Below are 23,974 nucleotides of genomic sequence, written 5' to 3'. Positions count from 1 at the left end.
CTGGGTGATTTTAAATATTGACTGGCTTTCATCAGGCTGCCCACTTGACACATTTATGAAATTACTTATCCCATTTACTAATAAGCATGCACCCACTAAGAAGAAAATGACAAACTGTTAAATCCCTGTGGATTGAGGAGGAATTGAAAAATGGTATGGTTGAGAGGGATGAGGCAAAAGAGATGGCAAATAAGTCTGGCTGTACACCCGATTGGCAAACGTATTGCAAATTGAGAAATCATGTGACTAAACTGAATGAAAAGAAGAAAGTAAACTATGAAACAAAGATAAATGACATAAAGAATGATAGTAAAAAGCTTTGGAGCACCTTAAATGACATTTCTGGTTTAAAAAAAAAGCTAACTCGGCTCCATCATTCATTGAATCAGATTAATCACAAAACCGACTGATATTGCCACCTACTTTAATTATTTTTTCATTGGCAAGTTTCGAAAATTTAGGCATGACATGCCAGCATATTGCATGACAGCTATATTGCAAATTAATTACTTAAAAATCATACAATGTGATTTTCTGGATTTTTGTTTTAGATTCCGTCTCTCACAGTTGAAGTGTACCTATGATAAAAATTACAGACCTCTACATGCTTTGTAAGTAGGAAAACCTGCAAAATCGGCAGTGTATCAAATAGTTGTTCTCCCCACTGTATGTAAATAAGGTATTTCTGTTTTTTATTTGCAAAAATGTCTAGAAACCTGTTTTCGCTTTGTCTTTACGGGTATTGAGGTTTGACTGATGAGAAAAATAAATAATTTAATCAATTTTAGAATAAGGCTGTAACGTAACAAAATGTGGAAAAATTTTACATTTTTAAAACATTTTTTCCCCAAAACATTTTTTAATCAATTGGTGTATTTATGTTTAGCCATTATATTTGTCTTATCTGGTGGATGAAACTGAAATTGCAACCAGTTTTCTATGGCTTGTTTTAAAAATAACTATATTTTGGAGATTATTTAATTTTCAAATAACCAAAAGTGAGAGGTTGTAATCTGGATAAAGGGAAAAAAGCCATTTTTTAACACTGGGTGAGCCACTCTTACAGTTCGAACTTTTGTATGACTGAAGCCTTTAGTGAGAGGTTCAATGCTTTAATATTGAATAATTGTATCCCTCCTAATTCATATTCATTATATAAATAGGCCCGTTTATTTTTGTCTGGCTTGCCGTTCCAAATAAAGTGGAATATTTTTTGCTCATATAATTTAAAAAACAAGTCGTTAGGTGTAGGCAGGGCCTTAAGTAAATAGGTAAACTGGGAAATGACTAAATAATTAATCAGGGTGATTTTTCCACAAATAGACAGGTGTTTATTTACCTTTCCATTGTAGCAAAAATAGATAAGATCTTGCTAACTTTCTATTAATATTTATTGTAGTGAGAATGTATTCATGAATACCGAGTATGTCCACTTCACCGTCAGACCATTTTATGGGAATGTAATTTTTTTATTTTCTGCGTTCCAATACGTAATATGGTACACTTATCATAGTTATGTTGTAATCCAGAGAGGTTAGAGAAATTATCTAAATCCTCTGAGTCTGTGCAGGGATTCAGATTGCGGATTTAAAAGTAAACATGAGTCGTCTGCGTACAATGATACCTTTTTGTTTTTAAGCCTTGGATTTCTAGCCCCTTGATATTATTGTTGGATCAGATTTTAATAGCTAACATTGATGGCCATAATAAATAGATATGCTGATAGTGGGCAACCTTGTTTTACTCCTCTTGACAGTTTAATACTTTCTAAGAAGTAGCCATTATTTACTATTTTACAGCTGGGGTGACTATACATAAATGTAACTATGAAAATGCATAAATCTAGGCTTTGTGTCCTCACTAAGAGGAACTTTAAAAACTTTAGTGAACAAGCTTTTTTAAATGGTCTTTATTTTAGTGACCTTGATTGTATCTAAGCTATCCCTGAACCTGATTTTAGCTTTAAGCTTTTTTGCAAATGTCTTCAATACTATTGTAGATAATCATGCCCCTTCAAAACTCTGAGAGTTAAAGGTAGATCGAATGCCTGGTTCATTCCTGAGTTATCTGAAGTCATTCATAAGAGAAATGTTGCCTGGGTCAAGGCCAGGAACACTGGCTTAGGCCCAGATTTGCAGTATTTTAGGCAACTGAGGAATCAATGAGTAAGACTGATCAAAAAGGCTAAATCTGATTATTATGTAACCACTCTTTCTGATTAGAAGGGGAACCCGGCTAAATTCTGGAAAACGGTCAAATCTCTAAAGGGTTGCATTTCCTCCTCTCTTCCCCAACAAATTAATTCAGACTCTGGCCCCATTACAGACAAAAATGCCATCATTTATGTATTTAATCATCATTTTATTTCAGCGGGCTATCTTTTTGAAAGAGCGTCTAACCCTTCTATCTCAAAGAGTGGGCAAAATGCGGATTCTGGAGTTTATGTGCTGCCACTCCATAAGGGCAGTGACAGTAGTGATCTTGATAATTATCGTCCCATCTCCAGGCTTCCATGTCTAGCCAAGATTCTCGAATCTTTGGTAAATAAGCAACTTCCCTCTTTTTATCTGAGCATGGTATTTTGAATATAACTCAATCTGGGTTTAGGCCAGGGCACAGCACTATCACAGCAACCACATTAGTTGTTAATGGTATTGTCAATGCTTTAGACACTAAAATGAATTGTGCTGCCTTGTTTGTGGACCTGTCTAAAGCATTTGATACTGTTGATCATGCTATTTTATTGGCCTGGGCTCTGACGCCTGCTCTTGGTTTCGTGATTATCTTAGTGACAGAACACAGGCCATCGTGATTGATGGGGTTAAATCTGAATTTCTTGAAGTACATTAAGGTGTTCTGCAGGGGTCGATACTAGGACCTGTTCTTTTCACTATTTATATAAATGCTATTGGTCAATCTGTTAAACATTTTAAATGTAATCTATATGTGGATGATACTATTATCTACGCAATTGCCACGACTGCTGACCTGACTGTGACAAGTCTGCAGTCTGATTTTGCAGTTGTGCAGGAAGCCCTTACTGATTTTAAAACTCGTGCTTAAACGGGGGAAACAAAATACATGTTGTTTTCAAGTTGTCGTAAGATTGTCTCAGATGGATTACATCTTCATTCATCGGATGGTTCTGTAATCAAACGAGTCCCTGCATACAAATACCTTGGTATTTGGATTGACAATGATTTTATCGTTGAAAAAACATACACATGAGCTTGTTAAGAAACTAAGATTTAAAGTGTGCTTTTTTTTTTACAGAAACAGATCTGGTCTCTTTCTAGTCAGCAGGAAGCAGATTGTGCAGTCAACCGTTCTACCTGTTCTTGATTATGGTGATACTATTTATCAAACTACCTCTACTCTTAAACCTCTGGATGGTTTTCACATAGCGCCCTTCATTTATCACAGGAGACAGTGCTGGACCTCTGAAGTCATGTAGATCACATCATTACGCTCTTTTTGTTTACAAAGCCCTGCTCCACAAACTTCTGGCTTACCTAACTTCACTGTTTAAGATTTTAAATTACAAGTTATCAAACCCGTTCACAGGGTTGGTTAACTCTGGAGACTCCTTTGGTGTCTACAGAGTTAGGTAAGTCAGCCATTTAGTTTTTTTGCTCCACATGTTTGGAATGATCTCCAAAATAAATGTTGAATAGATGCGTTAGTGTCCCTAGGGCAGTTCAGCCAGCAGACAGAGGATTTTTATAATGAAGAATGTGTTTGTTTTAGTGTATATTTATGTTTGGCTGTGCAGTATGAATTGTGCTGTATTTTATTTGTTTTATATTGCATTTTGTATATGTATATGCAGGGTTCCCTTGTAAAAGAGACACTGGTCTCAGTGGTGACTCCTTGATTTAAATAAAGGTAAATAAAATATAATAGCATGATGCTGCCACCACCATGCTTCACGGTAGGGATGGTGTTAGACAGGTGTTGAGTGGTGCCTGGTTTTCTCCAGTCATAGCGCTTTGCATTCTGGCCAAAGAGTTCAATTTCCGTCTCATCAGACCACATAATATTTTGCCTTATGATCTCAGACTATTTCACGTGCCTTTTTCTCAAGAGTGGCTTCAGTCCATAAACCCCAGATTGGTGAAGTGCTGTAGAGACTGTTGTCCTTCTGGCAGGTTCTCCCACCTTAGCTAAGGAACTCTGTAGTTCTGTCAGTGTGGTCATTGGGTTCTTGGTCACCTCCCTGACCAAGGTCCTTCTTGCCCGGTTGCTCAGTTTGGTCAGACAGCCAGCTCTTGGCTGAGTGGGTAGTTCCACATTTTGTCAATTTCCAAATTATTGAGACCACTGTGCTCTTGGAAACTTTCAACACTCTATAAATAGTTTTATACCCTTCCCCAGATATATGCCTCATCACAATTCCGTGGACTTCATGGTATAGTTTCGGCTCGGACATGCACTGTCAACTGTGGGACCTTACAGTATATAGACGTGTGTTTCTTTCTAAATCATGTCCAAACAATTGAATTGGCCAGAGGTGGACTCCAATCAAGTTGCAGTGACTCAAGGATGATCAAATGAAATTGGATGCACCTGAGCTCAATTTGGAGTGTCATAGCAAAGGGGTGTAAATACTTCCGTAAATGAAATATGTTTCATTTTCAATACATTTGCAAAAAAATTTAAAAACATGTTTTCACTTCATCATTATGGGGTATTGTGTGTAGTGGGTGAGAAAAAAAAATATTCAATCAATTTTGAATTAAGGCTGTAAAACAACAAAATGTGGAATAAGTCAAGGGGTATGAATACTTTCTGAAGGCACTGTACGTGCCATGATTTTGACTTTCATTATAACCTTGTTTACGATCTGAGATACATGGAGCACTTTTACAATAAAGAAAATATAATAAACAGATCCACTGCAATTCAGTTACTGTATGTAAATAACTGACGAGAGTTTATGAAGAATGACAACAACCTATCGTTGTCGTCTAGTTTCTTTATTTACTTTCAACAACATAATTCAACAGTGTTAACTTATTAACATTTTTTAATGTAATCTCCAGTATCATTACAAAGTCTATTTTGCAAAATGATGAAATAGACTTTGATGATACTGAAGATTATACCATGGGCCATTAAGTATACTTAGTATTGGTTACTGTGTTTGGCCTCAGACACAGAGGCCTATAGCCTGCCCTGTAGATAATCATGGCGTTCTGCAATGAATAGATGGCAGACAGGGTATAGGCCAGTATGGTCAAACAGGCTGTTCTGGTTCTGCATCTTCTGGGGACCTATTGAAAACAGTACAACAATGATATAGCAAATTAAGATGCATAATGTATGCCTTTTTGTTTTGATGACAAAACAAAGTAGCCTACACACCTGTTGAAGTTTGTCGCTTTCAGAGTCCAACTCGAGCTCCGACTGATAGGTTGAATACCATGTACCTTTTGTTGTTGTTGTTTTCTGAAGGGATAAGGAGGTGTGCTCTAGACCTTCCTATTGGCTAATCAGGCTGTGTATGTAAATATCACATTTCATATTCAATTTTGTTTTCTAACGCCCACACGATCAGACTGAGCATTTCAGTGGCCCAAACAGGCTCAAGGAAAGAAATGATTTAAAAAATATATATTGTGATGTCACGAGAGGCTGTGTCCTGGAGGGACGTTACATCCCCCTGAGGTGGCTGCAAACCCAGACAGCTATGGCTCCATCTGCTGGTATGGTCGGGAACTCCACCCCTCTATGGCCAATCTTCCCACGCAGCTGAAACAAATGAGGAGCTGATGAGCTGAAGGTTTGGGAAGGGAAGAGACACACTGAGGGAGGGTGTGGGGGGTGAAGAGACACAATCTCCAACCTGGGCTCTCTGGAGGACAAGAGTGCTGCACGTCCACTTCCATGAGGAATATAAGGATTTGGAGATACTTACCTTTGGGAAATACTCACCTTTGGATATATGCACCTGTGGAAATACGTGAGAGACATTTGGAAGGACTTTTTGCTGGGTTGGCCACTAGCTGCAACGTGGACTACAGTAAGGCTGGGGAAAAGTTATCTGAGCGAGTGAGAATTATGATTTTGGATGTGGAAGAGACATCCCTGAACTGTTAACCCTTAAAGAGCCACAAGAGAACAGAATTTTGTTATATTTTCGTTAATTTCCCAAGACCTATAATAAAATCCTTGTTTTGTTTGAACCTTGTCTCCTTGCACTACTTGAGCAATCCCGCTGAAAGCTGTGTAGCCTCTCGTGACGTCACAATATATACAGTGGGGGAAAAAAGTATTTAGTCAGCCACCAATTGTGCAAGTTCTCCCACTTAAAAAGATGAGAGATGCCTGTCATTTTCATCATAGGTACACGTCAACTATGACAGACAAATTGAAAAAAAAAAAATCCAGAAAATCACATTGTAGGATTTTTTATGAATTTATTTGCAAATTATGGTGGAAAATAAGTATTTGGTCACCTACAAAGAAGCAAGATTTCTGGCTCTCACAGACCTGTAACTTATTCTTTAAGAGGCTCCTCTGTCCTCCACTCGTTACCTGTATTAATGGCACCTGTTTGAACTTGTTATCAGTATAAAAGACACCTGTCCACAACCTCAAACAGTCACACTCCAAACTCCACTATGGCCAAGACCAAAGAGCTGTCAAAGGACACCAGAAACAAAATTGTAGACCTGCACCAGGCTGGGAAGACTGAATCTGCAATAGGTAAGCAGCTTGGTTTGAAGAAATCAACTGTGGGAGCAATTATTAGGAAATGGAAGACATACAAGGCCACTGATAATCTCCCTCGATCTGGGGCTCCATGCAAGATCTCACCCTGTGGGGTCAAAATGATCACAAGAACGGTGAGCAAAAATCCCAGAACCACACGGGGGGACCTAGTGAATGACCTGCAGAGAGCTGGGACCAAAGTAACAAAGCCTACCATCAGTAACACACTACGCCGCCAGGGACTCAAATCCTGCAGTGCTAGACGTGTCCCCCTGCTTAAGCCAGTACATGTCCAGGCCCGTCTGAAGTTTGCTAGAGTGCATCCAGAAGAGGATTGGGAAAATGTCATATGGTCAGATGAAACCAAAATATAACTTTTTGGTAGAAACTCAACTCGTCGTGTTTGGAGGACAAAGAATGCTGAGTTGCATCCAAAGAACACCATACCTACTGTGAAGCATGGGGGTGAAAACATAATGCTTTGGGGCTGTTTTTCTGCAAAGGGACCAGGACGACTGATCCGTGTAAAGGAAAGAATGAATAGTGCCATGTATCGTGAGATTTTGAGTGAAAACCTCCTTCCATCAGCAAGGGCATTGAAGATGAAACGTGGCTGGGTCTTTCAGCATGACAATGATCCCAAACACACCGCCCGGGCAACGAAGGAGTGGCTTCGTAAGAAGCATTTCAAGGTCCTGGAGTGGCCTAGCCAGTCTCCAGATCTCAACCCCATAGAAAATCTTTGGAGGGAGTTGAAAGTCCGTGTTGCCCAGCGACAGCCCCAAAACATCACTGCTCTAGAGGAGATCTGCATGGAGGAATGGGCCAAAATACCAGCAACAGTGTGTGAAAACCTTGTGAAGACTTACAGAAAACGTTTGACCTGTGTCATTGCCAACAAAGGGTATATAACAAAGTATTGAGAAACTTTTGTTATTGACCAAATACTTATTTTCCACCATAATTTGCAAATAAATTCATTAAAAATCCTACAATGTGATTTTCTGGATTTTTTTCTCTCATATTGTCTGTCATAATTGACGTGTACCTATGATGAAAATGACAGGCCTCTCTCATCTTTTTAAGTGGGAGAACTTGCACAATTGGTGGCTGACTAAATACATTTTTTCCCCACTGTATATATTATATAAAAAAACAACAGTGATTTAAAAAGACTGCATGGGGGCTTTAATTTTTGCAGGAATTTCCGCTGTGACTGTGGAAACAGCAAGTTTGGAGAGATGGCGTGCAAGCTATACTCAGTAAGTTTCCTTACATTTATTGAAATGATTTGGTAGTTTGACTTCGAGACATTGGGTCAAGAACAGCATGATAGGCATGTTTTCTATATGAAGCCAGCTACAAGAGTACTACAGTGGTAGAAAAAGTACCCCCTAAATGGAAATAAATATTGTTCAATATTAACTTTGCATAATATTGTAGTGTATATTTATACCCCAGACCATTGGTTTCCAAATATTCTATGAGTAAAATATTGCTATTCTGATTTTTTATTTTAAATCATAAATCATTGCTGTTCCAATTAAGCCCTGTTTACATTGAAACACATTGGCATTGTGTTGATATCCCTACATTTGTGCATATTATGCATCTATTCATGGTGCCTTTACCAAGATTAAAAACAATTAAGAACAATTCAAAGAATCTGTACTCTCCGAGACGTTTGGAGTGGGCAGGTAGTCATTGATGCAGAGAGGGAAAAATAAGATTAGGCTTGAAGGATTGCAGGGACAGAAGACCTACAAGTAGTGAACAAAAATTGAAACAAATGAGGGACAAGATGACTATTGGACGGCTACTCAGTTTGAGCCGGGGCATTGTCATCTTGTTGTCCCTCATTCATCCAGGTGTTTCTTATTTTTTGGTTCACCACATATACCTTTTGTAATACAACAGTAGAGAAGGCAATTTGAAACTGTCTTCGAACAGGCTTTAGGAAGACAAGTTGAACTAATTAATAAAAATAGGAGTACAGAAAATGTGAATTAGCTTTCAGATAATTCATTAAAAGTTGTTTGTGTTATGGTCTTTGTGCATGGCGTCTTATCAAGAGGGTCAGTGCGGGGGCAGGTTTTTGTTCTAACCAAGCAGTAACACACCTGATTCAACTAATCAGGTCTTGATTTAAGTCTGTGATTAGTTTAATCTGGTTTGTACTGGTTTGCAAGAACAAAAGCCTGAGCCCAAATTGATCTCTACGGCTAAGATTGGACACCCCCTGTTATAAATGCTACTTCCATGATGAATAGTAATGATCAATTGATTTTAATAACTTTAGGGGATATGATTATAATTGAAGCATAAGAAATGTCTGTTTTAAGTTTTCAGCATTTGGAAATGAATTACAATTGATTATTTAAGAGGTGGGCTTATTTGGAACACCCATGTGCTTAAAGGGTACATTCGGTACCCATTAAGCCCAGTCTGGACTTTTCACACATTTTATTACAAAAAATTCTCACATAAAAAAAGAGAGTAAGTAAAGTAATACAATTTTACATGAGAGATTAATCTTACATGTTATCTCTACTTTTTTAAATAAAAATTAGGGCTGTATATGTTAGAAATGTCTAAACTTAGATTCAGGTGGGCTTAATAGGTACATTTACCTGAATTGATAAGTGGAATGAATTGTGTTAGTGCTAGGGCAAAAACAAAAATATGCATCCCTTTGGGTACCCAGGACCAGGATTGGGAGACACTGATCTTGGCATAGAGTACAGTACTACATGGCCCATGATTACTGATTATGCTTTTTTTCCTTTAGGACAAGAATGAGTTGAACACAGAGAACAAATACAGTCACAATTTTTTTGGTCTGTATTGCACCTGTAACAGACCGTATCCAGACCCAGAAGACCTGGTAAGGAGTGGACCATTCACCTCAAATAGAGTCTATGAATTGGTTTTTAGAAATCAGTATTCCAGTGAAGAGCTATTGACCGAAACGTGTGTATTTCTCAGGTTGAAGATGAGATGATTCAGTGCATTGTCTGCGAGGACTGGCTTCATGGCAGGGTAAGGCCTTTGTGGAGCATCAAAGCATAAGGATGTGTTCCAGATGCACAGGTCCCTGGGCACGTATTCACAAAGTGTCTCAGAGAAGGAGTGCTGATCTAGAATCAGTTTTGCACTTTAAATCATAATTAATAAGATCAGTGAGATCTGATCCTAGATCAACACTCCTTCTCTGAGACTCTTTGTGAATACAGGACAAATTATTTATAGGCCTGGAGAAGTGTTTAACACAGGGTTCTGTTGTTCCAGCCCAGCACCAACACTGGATTCAGCTAAAGCCATACAAAGTTGATTTTACTGTTTCCAGACCCAGACCCAGAAGACCTGGTAAAAAAAAAACAATGGATTCTTTTGAATTATATGAATCGATTCTTTAAAACGATTATTCTTGACAAAATTAATGATTCAATTCGTTGTTGTAGTAGTTCAATCGCGGTGAATCGAATCATATGAATCAAAATAATCATTTGTGAATGAATCTCGAACAATAATTCAAGCTGTAGCAGTCCTTTTGGATTATGTGGCTGCATAACTTGTTTTGTAGATACTTCAATTTGATTTGGGCATTCAGTTTATGGGACATCGCAACTTAATAGATGCTAGTAAGCCTGCAAAGCAAACACTTCTAAAGTAAGATAAATATGGGTAAACTAGAAAGGGTACATTTCCTGAAGGAAATGTGTGTTTGCTTCATCTGTGTAAAAATATGTGTATGGTAGTGGGAGATGTGTGAAATGTAGAATTCAAGCTGAATAGAAGCTGAAGTCGTTTGTTATAGTAAGAATAGGTCAGATTACTTTAGTAGACTGCTATATACACTATATTTCAGCTAGCACATCAATTAATACAAATAGCAGAACTATGCCACTGAAAAATGAACTGTGCCTAAAACTCAGCCGTTACAGGCTTTCAATGGTGCTATCCAACTCCTGACACCAATGTAGTTAATTAGGGGGGGGGGTACCCTGACCAAGACTCAAACTGGTCCCTGTGACTGTCTTTCCAAAACCATTATACCAAAAGTTTAACATTTATTGGTAATGTTGCTAGGTGTTGTACTAAGGTTGTTTAGTAATTTTACAAAGGGTTCGATTATGATATATATATATATATATATATATATATATATATATATATATATTAAAATTGTGATTTTTGATTTGCTTGCTCGCCTTACAAAAAAAAAATAATAATAATAATATGGTAACAGTAAATTAACTTTGTATGGCCTAATCGTGGTCCAGATTAAATGGGTGTGTTTAGTAGGACACAACGTAGCAAAATGTTTTAAAATGGAAAGCGAAAATGAGTATTCTTATTAGACAGGTTCAGGTAGGAGCTCCTCTGTTACAAAACGCTTTCTCGTGTTTTGTGCCTGCTGAACACAGCTCATGATATGTTGAGAATTGCGTTAGTGCCAGGCTGGAATAAAAGCCTGTACACCCAGTAGCTCTACAGAACCGGAGAAGGAGAACCCTGGTTTAACATCCGGGAACCACATCAACATAATATACAGATCCTATAATCTGTGACGTCCTGCTCAGAATCTGTAGTCCTATATCTTGAACGCTTCCCGAGTCTGTAACTCAAGTCCGGTCTGGTCTTAACAGTGGACCCTTGATGCCATAACTGCTCATATGAGCACATGCTATATGAGCATTATATGAGTGTTATTACTGTTTCCTCTAGCACTTGGGCTGCCCTGTGCCGGAGTGTGTGGAGCTCCAGGAGATGGTGTGTGAGTCCTGCATGAACAAGGCTCCTTTCCTGTGGACCTACGCTACTCTTCTGGCAGGTACTCTCATAGAGATCCTATAATTGACAGTTATTCTATATTTAATTCTATTTGTACTCTCTCCTTACCTTCAGTTTACTGGCATGCCCTGATTATCAGCTAATTCGGAAAGAAAACACAAACAAACTTCAGGATAAGAGACATCCTTTAGGCCTACTCTTGAGTTATTTTGAGAGACTACGTTGAGTATGTTTACATGAACACTAATAATTCGATATTAAACTGATTATGGCAGTAGGCCGAGTATGGCATTAGTCATGTAAACACCTTACTCTGCTTATCTTAATCGGTGTAAGGTCATAATCGAAGTAAGCATACGCCGAGTAAAACACCTGGTTTTGTGGCCAATCTTTCAAATTATTAGGACATGTAAACAGCTGTGTATTTGATCTGCGCATGTGCTAGCATGAGCAGTGCAAGCTTCCTTTTGTGTGAGTGAAGTGAGTACGGAAAAACTGAAAGTATGCATCTTAGAAATAGTTTTCACATACAAACATTATATGTCTGAACTCTGAATCAAATATTTTTCACAAAAAGAACATGGTCGCTGTGGTAGAACGTTTATTTTGATTGGCGATTTTCTGCATTTATCAGAGTTCCATCAGGTAGCCTGATTTCAGAGGTGTCCATGTAAACAGGATAATTAGGGAAATCGATCTTCTTGAAAAGCATGTAAACGTTTAAATCAAACTATTATATTAATCTGACTATTCACAATCGTATTATTGTGTGCATGTAACAGTACTGAGTACGTTTACATGCACAGTAATAATTCAATATTAAACCAATTATGGCCGTAGGCAGATTATTCAATAGTCATGTAAACATCTTACTCTGTTTATCTTAATCAGCGTAAGTTCAAAATCGAAGTAAGTGTACGCTGATTAAAACACCTGGTTTTCTGAGCAATCTTTAGAATGATTAAGACATGTAAACACCTTAATCGGCGTTCCAGCAGTGTATTTGATCTGCGCATGTGCTAGCAACAGCCGAGCGAGTCTACCTCTTTTAGCGCGAGTGAAGTGAGTTCGGAACAACTGAATGTATGCATCTTAGAAGTAGTTTTCACAAACTTTATATGTCTGAACTCAGAATCAAAAAAATGCTTCCCAAAAATAACATGGTCACTGTGGTAGAACATTTCTTTTGATTGGCGAGGTAGCCTAATTTCAGATGTGTCCATGTAAACAGGATTATTAGGGAAATTGTTCTCGTTGCAAAGCATGTAAACGTTTTAATCAAACTCTTATATTAATCCGACTATCTACAATAATCACATCATTGTGTGCATGTACTCATTGTGGTTTTAGTCTTTATTTTATGCTTCTATGTGAACGTACAATACTTATGAAACTCCACCCACCCCCCCTCTCGATGAAGTGTGCACTAGTTCGCTACCCCTCGCGTTGAATAGGATTAGATTGGTTAAGTGGCTTCATGTTGTTTTGTATTTCTCATCCAGTGCCTGCTGCGACCAAAGCCAGCCCCTGCAAAGCGGAGGGGGAGCTGAAGAAAGACCATGAGGAGGGCAAGAACACAACAGAGGATGCCTCCACAAGCCTCAACAACCAGGGGGAAGAGAAGGTACTCACTCCACCTCTCTCAATACAAAGCTTAATCTACACTCAATGTTACGAGGACAATGAAAAGCATGTAATTTTTTACACTACATTCAAAGTCATGAATGAACCAGTAGACGGATATCTTGTTTTGATAGTATCATTCAGAAAGGGATATTATGACCAGATAAAATGGATGGAAATATATTACATTGACAACTTCTTCAATCTTGCTTCATGCATTATTAGGGGTTCACAGCGAAGCAGTATGTAGGTGCATGGTACATCTCTTAACTTAATTTGAGAAAAGCTAAGGGATTGGTTATGAGATGGCTGAGTTATTGATAAATCAGGAAATCTGATTGTATGTGGCCATTTAAACCACTGTAAATCCACTCCAGTGGTCTATCAACTTGAAACATGTCATCGCGATCTTGGACGTCCCTAAAATGAACCACACTGAATTTGGTATTTACTCATTCTTTGCTTATCTAACGCTAATGCTCAAAATCATCTGCAATGATCTTCTCCACATGAACCATAAGTTAGATTGACTCCAGATTTGGCATATAGACTCAATGAATTAGCCTCAAATGAATTTGAGAATGATTAGTTGCTGCATTCAATGTCAGCCACGCTACACCACTAGATGGCACCATATCACACCAGGGCTATAAGAACTGAACCGATGGACATGGGTCCATAAAATTTGGTATGTAAACCTTATGTATATGTCCTTAGAAGCTGTTTGAATATAAAGTCACTGCAACCTTAGATGGCTGCACCAGAGCAGTTGGTGGCACTATAGATGTCATTGGCACCAGTGGCACCATAGGATACTAGAGCAATAACTTGATCAAGTGGACTGTCTCATGCAAAAGAATGTTACATTTAAATTATGCAGACGAACAAGGTGAAATATCGTGAAAATAACACTGAAAATATTTCAAAATCTTAACATAAACCATTAAAAAATGTACCCCGGAATTGTTATATGAACGTAATACAAAAAGAAAAGAAGGAAGCCTGTACAGAATACAAATATTCCAAAACATGCATCCTGTTTGCAACAAGGTACTAAAGGAATAATGCAAAAAATGTGGCAAAGCAATTAACTTTTTGTCCTGAAAACAAAGTGTTATGTTTAGGGCAAATTGAATACAACACATTACTGAGTACCACGCTCCATATTTTCAAGCATAGTGGTGGCTGCATCATGTTTGAGTTTTTCAGGATAAAAAATAAACGGAATGTACAGGAAAAAAAGTACAGGAAAAATCCTAGAGGAAAACCTGGTTGTCTGCTTTCCACCAGACACTGGGACATTAATTTACCTTTCAGCAGGACAATAACCTAAAAACACAAGGCCAAATCTACACTGGAGTTGCTTACCAAGACAGTGGCCGAGTTACAGTTTTGACTTAAATCGGCTTGAAAATCTATGGCAAGACTTGAAAATGGTTGTCTAGCAATGATCAACAACCAATTTGACAGATCTTGAAGAATTTTGAAAATAATAAATGGGCAAATATTGTACAATCCAGGTGTGCAAAGCACTTACCCAGAAAGACTCATAGCTGTAATCGCTGCCAAAGGTGATTCTCACATGTATTGACTCAGGATTTTGAATGCTAATGTAAATTATATTTCTATATTGAATGTGTAATACTGTTTATCCTTTCTTTCTTAATTCCCTTCCTTCTTAGACTTCACATATCAGACCGAAATGGATAAGTTAGAGCAATGTGTCCACTTTCTAACCTAATGCTTTCAATCTCTCCATTTATGTCTCACCTTTTGCAATCACATTGAGGATGGAAAGATGCATCCAGTTTTCAAACAGAGGACATTGTGTGACATCTGTCCTTCTCGCAGGTAAATGCCAATGGGGGGCCAGGTTGCAAAAGGGCGCACCAGGAGATAGAGGGAGGCTCGCCCTCCAAAGCACCCTCTGAGTGCAGGCTCAAGGAGCTGAGGGGCACAGGGACAGAGAGAGCAGAGTCTGGAGCTGTGTTCTGGCCATCAGCCTGGAGAACCAAACTCTGTTCCTGTGTCAGCTGCAAGGTATGTCATCACCACTTCTTATCAGTGGTGATAAGAAGTGGTAGAATTACCATTGACAATGGGAAAACTGTTGCTCACCGCTTCCTCCCTCTCTCTGGCAGAAATTCTATGCCGACGTGAGTGTGTCCTTCCTCCTGGATGAGTCGGACACTGTCCTAGCCTACGAGAACAAAGGCAAGACCACTGAACAGGAGCAGGCAGGGAGCACCGAGGGTCGCGACCCCCTGATGTCGGCCCTCAACACCCTGGGCCGGGTTCAGCAGCTGGAGATAATCCATGGTATGAAATGTGGTAGGGGGTTAAAGAAAGAGCGGGAGAGAGACAGCCAGTACCAGTTATCTCTCTATCCCTTTGATGTTTGCAGATCTGAAGGTTCTGGGTAGGTATGTGTAGTGGAGGAGCTTCCATCATTATAACACCGTACAGACCTGCATCCATCAAAGTGTTAGGGGTAGGGAGATAATTGGGACCAGCTGACAGGGAGAGCATGAGTGAGGGAAGGAGGGGGAGGCAGGTGTTGGATGGGTTGTTAGTTAGAGCCATTCCCTCAGCTGTATTGATTGAAAAACAGATTGAATTTATTTTGTGAGGCTAACTGGGTAACAAGCCAAGTGGAGACAACCATTGGTGCCTCAATCAGAAAATACAGCTGCTTTTTAAAGTTGTTTTATTTTGCTGGTTCTCAGGGTACAATGACATGAAGACTGAGCTGAAGGATTTCCTGCAGAGATTTGCTGCAGAAGGAAAGGTAGGTAAAACCTGCCAATTTACCAGCACACACAGACACAGACACACACCCACACTATTCAGTTGAATGATTAAAGGGCAATTCCACCACTTTTCAACCTCATTTTCATGATTTCCAGCACAATACCAGTGTCTACATGTGGAAACAGCTAATTTCTAAGTTATGTAGAAAAATATTAAAGTTAAAATGTTCTACCCGATGACATCATCAAAAGTTAAAACATTTTAAAAACAGTGATTTTAAAACACTAGATATTCGCGGTGATGTGGGGAGCAAGAAAACAGACCTCCCTCTGGCTAGAAACTCGTTGCAGGTTTAAAAAATCCCAGTTTTTCCTACTTTTAATCCGACCCTGTGATGTCACAGAGAAGCATTTTCAGGACCTTTCTTCTTATCTTTTTAACCACAGATCATAGAGACTCATATTTCACATACAGTTGAAGTCGGGAAGTTTACATACACCTTAGCCAAATACATTTAAACTCAGTTTTTCACAATTCCTGACATTTAATCCTAGTAAACATTCCCTGTCTTAGGTCAGTTAGGATCACCACTTTATTTTAAGAATGTGGAATGTCAGAATAATGGTAGAGAGAATTATTTATTTAAGCTTTTATTTCTTTCATCACATTCCCAGTGGGTCAGAAGTTTACATACACTCAATTAGTATTTGGTAGCATTGCCTTTTAAATTGTTTAACTTGGGTAAAACGTTTCAGGTAGCCTTCCACACGCTTCCCACAATAAGTTGGGTGAATTTTGGCCCATTCCTCCTGACAGAGCTGGTGTAACTGAGTCAGGTTTGTAGGCCTCCTTGCTCGCACACGCTTTTTCAGTTCTGCCCACACATTTTCTATAGGATTGAGGTCAGGGCTTTGTGATGGCCACTCCAATACCTTGACTTTGTTGTCCTTAAGCCATTTTGCCACAACTTTGGAAGTATGCTTGGGGTCATTGTCCATTTGGAAGACCCATTTGCGACCAAGCTTTAACTTCCTGACTGATGTCTTGAGATGTTGCTTCAATATATTCACATCATTTTTCTTCCTCATGATGCCATCTATTTTGTGAAGTACACCAGTCCCTCCTGCAGCAAAGCACCCCCACAGCATGATGCTGCCACCCCCGTGCTTTTCTTTTCTATGGCGGTTTTGGAGCAGTGGCTTCTTCATTGCTGAGCAGCCTTTCAGGTTATGTCGATATAGGACTCGTTTTACTGTGGATATAGATATTTTTTGTACCTGTTTCCTCCAGCATCTTCACAAGGTCCTTTGCTGTTGTTCTGGGATTGATTTGCACTTTTCGCACCAAAGTACGTTCATCTCTAGGAGACAGAAAGCGTCTCCTTCCTGAGCGGTATGACTGCTGCATGGTCCCATGGTGTTTATACTTGCGTACTATTGTTTGTACAGATGAATGTGGTACCTTCAGGCGTTTGGAAATTGCTCCCAAGAATGAACCAGACTTGTGGAGGTCTACAATTATTTTTCGGAGGTCTTGGCTGATTTCTTTTGATTTTCCCATGATGTCAAGCAAAGAGGCACTGATATTGAAGGTAGGCCTCGAAATACATCCACAGGTACACCTCCAATTGACTCAAATGATGTCAATTAGCCTATCAGAAGCTTCTAAAGCCATGACATCATTTTCTGGAATTTTCCAAGCTGTTGGAAAAATTACTTGTGTCAGGCACAAAGTAGATGTCCTAACCGACTTGCCAAAACTATAGTTTGTTAACAAGAAATTTGTGGAGTGGTTGAAAAACAAGTTTTAATGACTCCAACCTACAGTGGGGAGAACAAGTATTTGATACACTGCCGATTTTGCAGGTTTTCCTACTTACAAAGCATGTAGAGGTCTGTAATTTTTATCATAGGTACACTTCAACTGTGAGAGACGGAATCTAAAACAAAAATCCAGAAAATCACATTGAATGATTTTTAAGTAATTAATTTGCATTTTATTGCATGACATAAGTATTTGATCACCTACCAACCAGTAAGAATTCCGGCTCTCACAGACCTGTTCGTTTTTCTTTAAGAAGCCCTCCTGTTCTCCACTCATTACCTGTATTAACTGCACCTGTTTGAACTCGTTACCTGTATAAAAGACACCTGTCCACACACTCAATCAAACAGACTCCAACCTCTCCACAATGGCCAAGACCAGAGAGCTGTGTAAGGACATCAGGGATAAAATTGTAGACCTGCACAAGGCTGGGATGGGCTACAGGACAATAGGCAAGCAGCTTGGTGAGAAGGCAACAACTGTTGGCGCAATTATTAGAAAATGGAAGAAGTTCAAGATGACGGTCAATCACCCTCGGTCTGGGGCTCCATGCAAGATCTCACCTCGTGGGGCATCAATGATCATGAGGAAGGTGAGGGATCAGCCCAGAACTACACGGCAGGACCTGGTCAATGACCTGAAGAGAGCTGGGACCACAGTCTCAAAGAAAACCATTAGTAACACACTACGCCGTCATGGATTAAAAGTTCCTGGATGAAGGTTCCCTGAAAGAGGAGGGAAAAGGCTATACCTTCTTCTGGAAAGGTTACCCTCCGGGTAGACAACATCAGCATTGTGTGGGACGGGCAATTAAGGACAGCCTTTTACCCAGCCTCACTGAAACACCTGTCGACATAAGTGAAAGACTCATGTCTCTCTGTATCCCCTAGCCAAGATGCGTTATGCTACTCATCTCAGTACATACGCACCAAATTTACCATCTGAAAATGAGGCAAAGGACTGCTCCTACCAGCCACTAGATGAGGCCCTTCACCACATCCCCAGGAATGACAAGATCTTTCTGCTGGGTGACTTCAACACTAGGGTAGAACAGAACAACAGGATATGGAGCGGAGTGCTGGGTAGGCATGATGTTGGCCAGGTCAATAAGAACGGTATGAGACTGCTAACTCTATGTGCCGAGCACGATCTCATTGTCACTAACACCTTGTTCCAGCAGAATAACAAATATAAAACATAATGGATGGATCCACGCTCCAAACACTGGCATCTGATCGACTACGTCATAGTGAGATGTTCTGACACTAATGACGTCCTGCTGACAGGTGCCATGAGGGGTGCAGAATACTGGACAGATCACTGTATGATACTGGCTAAACTCCAGGTGAGAATACGTCCCCCCTAACGCCTGCAGAACTCCAGTAAGAGGCGTCTGCACTGTACCTGGCTTGAAAAAGCTGCAGTAAGGGACGAGTTCCATTGCACTCTCGCTGAAAGGCTGAGGGAGACTGAGCCTCTTCTGAGCGCAGAGGACCCAATGGACCGGAAGTGGGCATCTATTAGCTCAGTGCTCTATCAGGCAGCGGCCCACTCCATTGGCTACAGAGGTAGGAAACATCAGGACTGGTTCAATGAGAACTCTGACACCATCACAACCTTACTGGACAATATGCACAAAGCGCACAGGGAAACTCTCAACAGCCCCACATCTGCTACCCTCTGCCAGCAATGGCATGCATCACACAAGGAAGTAAAGGTGAAATAAATAAAAATAAAAAACCTTGGGTGCTCTGCAGAACGAATGATGGATGAATAAGGCACAGGAAATCCACATTTATGCCGACAAAAACGAAATGCACAATTTCTACAACTCAATGAAACCTATTTATGTCCGTAGAAGTCGCTCCATCACCCCCCTGAAAACAGCTGATGGTTTGACTCTCTTGAAGGACCAAAACCACATCCTGATGAGGTGGGCTGACAACTTTGAAGCACTACTCAATCAGCACTCTCCTATAGACCACTTCATCCTGGAAGAACTGCCTGTCCGTCCACCCATTCAAGACCTCAGCCATTCGCCAACCTTCCAAGAGGTGTATCAGCTATCCGTTCCCTCAAGAACAACAAGACTCCTGGTGCTGACAGCATCCTGGCAGAGCTACTTAAGAAGGGAAGTTACTTCTGCACCAGAACGCTCCACCAGTACATCACGGAGGTTTGGGACTGGGAGATCGTCCCCAACAGTGGCAGGATGCAAACATTGTCACCATCTATAAGAACAAGGGAAATGGCCTTTTGGAGTAAGCATCGGTGTGAGGCAAGGGTGTGTACTGGCACCTGTACTCTTTAACATCTTCCTCCTATGTGTCACCCAGTTTCTCCACAAGGAGATTGAGGACAGCAGCGGGGTTCCGGTGGACTTCAGGCTGGATGGAAACCTGTTCAACATCAGGAGGCTCCAAGCAACCACCAAGGTTTTGACGGAGCGGGTTCTTGAGCTGCAGTATGCTGATGACTGTGCTCTTGTGGCCCACACTCCGGAAGACCTTCGGTCTGTCCTTGTAGCGGCTGTGAGGGTCTATAGCAGGATGGGACTGTCTATCAACACCACCAAGACAGAGGTGGTCTGCCAATGGCGATCCAGCCCTCCACCCACCATGCCTGTCTTCACCATTGAACACAAATCACTGGCAATAGTCCCATCTTTCAAATACCTGGGCAGCATCCTCTCAGAGGACTGCAGCATCGACCTCGAAATTTAAAATAGGATCAAGCAAGCATCAGCTGCCTTTGTGAAACTCTGACACAGGGTCTTCCAAAACAGGGATCTCCACCTCCACACCAAAGTCGGGCGTCTATCAAGCCGTCTGCATCACCACACTTCTTTACAGCTGTGAAGCCTAGGTCACTTACAGCCGCTACAACAAGCAGCTAGAGCGATTCCACATAAGATGCCTGCAGCGCAATCTGGGAATCACCTGGTGCGACCGTGTGCCCCATACAGAAATACTTGCTAAGACCAACTATAAGAGTATGGAGGCCATGGTCACCCAACACTAACTACGCTGGCTTGGGCATGTCATTAGAATGTCTCAGGAGCGCTTGCCGCAGAAGATCCTGTATGGCCAGCTACATTTTGATTAATCCGTGTTGAGCACACTTCTCCAGCGTGCCAGTGGCCATCGAAGGTGAATATTTGCCCACTGTAGTCGGTTACGACGCCAAACTGCAGTCTGGTCAAAACCCTGTTGAGGACAACGAGCACACAGATGAGCTTCCCTGAGACAGTTTCTGACAGTTTGTGCAGAAATTCTTCGGTTGTGCAAACCCATAGTTTCATAAGCTGTCCGGGTGGCTGGGCTCAGACGATCCCGCAGGTGAAGAAGCCGGATGTGGAGGTCCTTGGCTGGCGTGGTTACACGCGGTCTGCAGTTGTGAGGCCGGTTGGACATACTGCCAAATTCTCTAAAATGACATTGGAGGCGGCTTATGGTAGTGAAATGAACATTCAATTATCTGGCAACAGCTCTGGTGGACATTCCTGCAGTCATCATGCCAATCGCACACTCCCTCAAAACTTGGGACATCTGTGGCATTGTGTTGTGCGACAAAACTACACATTTTAGAGTGGCCTTTTATTGTCCCCAGCACAAGGTGCATCTGTGTAATGACCATGCTGTTTAATCAGCTTCTTGATATGCCACACCTGTCAGGTGGATGGATTATCTTGGCAAAGGAGAAATGCTCACTAACAGGGATATAAACAAATTTGTGCACACATTTTGAGAGAAATATGCTTTTTGTGCACATGGACAATTTCTGGGATCTTTTATTTCAGCTCATGAAATATGGGATCAACACCTTACATGTTGCGTTTATATTTTTGTTCAGTATATATAAAAAAATATTTGTGTGCAGAAATGCCTTCTTGAACATGTGAACTTTCATGTGCCTTAATTACAAAGTCGTATGGAATCCGTAAATATGAATAGAAATGTGAATAAATTATGATCCTATTTCAGCCAAGGAGAAAGTACTGATCTACAGTGCCTTCATAAATGATTCATACCCCTTGACTTATTCCACAGTTTGTTGTGTTACAGCCTGAATTCAAAATGCATTTAATAAAAATTTTATCCTACCCTTCCAAACACAATACCTCATAATGACAAAGTGAAAACATGTTTTTAGAAATGTTTGCAAATTTATTGAAAATGAAATACAGAAATTACTAAAGCACCTTTGGCAGCGATTACAGCTGTGAGTCTTTCTGGGTACGTCTAAGAGCTTTCCACACCTGGATTGTGCAACATTTGCCCATTATTATTTTCAAAATTCTTCAAGCACTGTCAAATTTATTGTTGATCATTGCTAGACAACCATTTTAAGGTCTTGCCATAGATTTTCATGTAGATGCAAGTCAAAACTGTAATTTTGCCACTTAGGAACATTCACTGTCTTCTTGGTAAGCAACTCCGGTGTAGATTTGGCCTTGTATTTTAGGTTATTGTCCTACTGAAAGGTAAATTAATCTCCCAGTGTCTGGTGGAAAGCAGATTGAACCAGGTAATTTTTGGGGGATTTTGCCTGTGCTCCATTCCATTTCATTTTATTACTGAAAGACTCCAGTCCTTAATGATTACAAGCATACCCATAACATGATGCAGCCACCAAATTGCTTTGCCACATTTTTTGCAGTATTTCTTTAGTGCATTGTTGCAAACAGGATACATTTTTTGGAATATTTGTATTCTGTACAGGCTTCCTTCTTTTCACTCTGTCAATTAGATTAGTATTGTGGAGTAAGTACAATCCATCCTCAGTTTTCTCCTATCACAGCCATTAAACTTGTTTACTGTTTTAAAGTCACCATTGGCCTCATGGTGAAATCACTGAGCGGTTTCCTTCCTCTCCGGCAACTGAGTTAGGAAGGACGCCTGTATCTTTGTAGTGACTGGGTGTATTGATACAATATCCAAAGTGTAATTAATAACTTCACCCTGCTGAACGGGATATTCAATGCCTGATTTTTTTTTAACGCATCTACCAATCGGCACTCTTCTTTGTGAGGCATTGTAAATCTTCCTGGTCTTTACGGTTGAATCTGTGTTTGAAGATCACGGCTCAACAGAGTGACCACACAAATAATTGTATGTGTGGGGTAAAAATCATGTTCAACACTATTATTGCACACAGAGTGAGTCCATGCAAGTTATTATGTGACTTGTTAAGCACATTCTTACCCCCTGAACTTTTTTAGGCTTGTCATAACCAAGGGGTTGAGAATACTTATTGACTCAAGACATTTCAGCTTTTCATTTTTAATTAATTTGTAAAAATGTCTAAAAAAATTATTCCACTTTGACATTATGGGGTATTGTGTGTTGGCCAGTGACAAAACATCTCAATTTATTCAATTTTAAATTCAGGCTGTAACGCAACAAAATGTGGAAAAAGTCAAGATGTGTGAATTATTTCTGAGAAAGACAGGATCCTTCCTGGCTAGCCATGATTGGCTGAGATAATGGAGGGGTTGAACATGTTGAGTGTTGGTACCCTGGCGCTGATGTGTCTCTCTCCTCACTGAATTAATGCCGTCAATGGATGAATACAAGATAGAAACTGATAATCGTGCACTTGCCTTTACAATTACATTTGAATGACCTGAATGATGAGGGTGAAGAGGGTGATTGAATTTAGAACAATAGTGTAATGATGATGAAGAATTGTGAACACCAAGAAAGCAGCTACTACTGCCAAGAAGGCAGCCAAGGCAACACCCTAAAATTAAAGCTGACAATATGCACTTTAACCTCATATTCATTGTATAATTTCAAATCCAAAGTGATGAAGTACAGAGCCAAAACAAAAAAAATGTGTCACTGTCCCAATACTTTTGGAGCTCACTGTATTTCACCCAAAGCTGTCTCCGTTTACTCGCTTCATATTTTACCCGATCACTTCTCATCGCATGTTTCAGTCTGATCATTTTTGTTTTGTTTTGTTTTATTATGTAACTTTTATTTATACAGGGTAGGTCGCCATTGAGACCAGGGTCTCATTTGCAAGTGCGCCCTGTGAACATGAACATACAATAATATATCAATACAATAAATTCAACAATAAATAGATTAATCAAAACAAACAACTCTCACATATCACCCCCCTTAAACTCGATCTAAACTGTCCAATGGAGACAAGCGAGTCTAATTTCAAGATGGCCTGAAGGCTATTCTATGAGCTGGGGGCATAAAAACTAAAAACATTTTCCCCCAGGTCAGTGGAGATCCGCGGGACCTCCAGAACC

The 23,974-nt window shown here is 40.1% G+C and overlaps 1 protein-coding gene across 1 annotated transcript in view; it reads left to right on the top strand.

Moving 5' to 3' along the window:
- The window catches only part of LOC121549146 (putative E3 ubiquitin-protein ligase UBR7), a 45,387-nt gene that overhangs the window by 8,841 nt on the left and 12,572 nt on the right, over nucleotides 1–23,974 (top strand). The window contains exons 4-11 of the mRNA XM_041861018.2: nucleotides 7,916–7,976; nucleotides 9,503–9,598; nucleotides 9,700–9,753; nucleotides 11,443–11,548; nucleotides 13,011–13,132; nucleotides 14,983–15,171; nucleotides 15,273–15,450; nucleotides 15,858–15,919. Of these exons, the coding sequence (XP_041716952.2) occupies nucleotides 7,916–7,976; nucleotides 9,503–9,598; nucleotides 9,700–9,753; nucleotides 11,443–11,548; nucleotides 13,011–13,132; nucleotides 14,983–15,171; nucleotides 15,273–15,450; nucleotides 15,858–15,919 (868 nt within the window). The remainder of the gene's footprint in view (nucleotides 1–7,915; nucleotides 7,977–9,502; nucleotides 9,599–9,699; nucleotides 9,754–11,442; nucleotides 11,549–13,010; nucleotides 13,133–14,982; nucleotides 15,172–15,272; nucleotides 15,451–15,857; nucleotides 15,920–23,974) is intronic.

Source organism: Coregonus clupeaformis, unplaced genomic scaffold (assembly GCF_020615455.1).
Source record: "Coregonus clupeaformis isolate EN_2021a unplaced genomic scaffold, ASM2061545v1 scaf0611, whole genome shotgun sequence".
Lineage (NCBI taxonomy): Eukaryota > Metazoa > Chordata > Actinopteri > Salmoniformes > Salmonidae > Coregonus > Coregonus clupeaformis.
The sequence above is the reverse complement of the archived record's forward strand: the minus strand, read 5'-3'. Positions and strand labels throughout refer to the sequence as shown.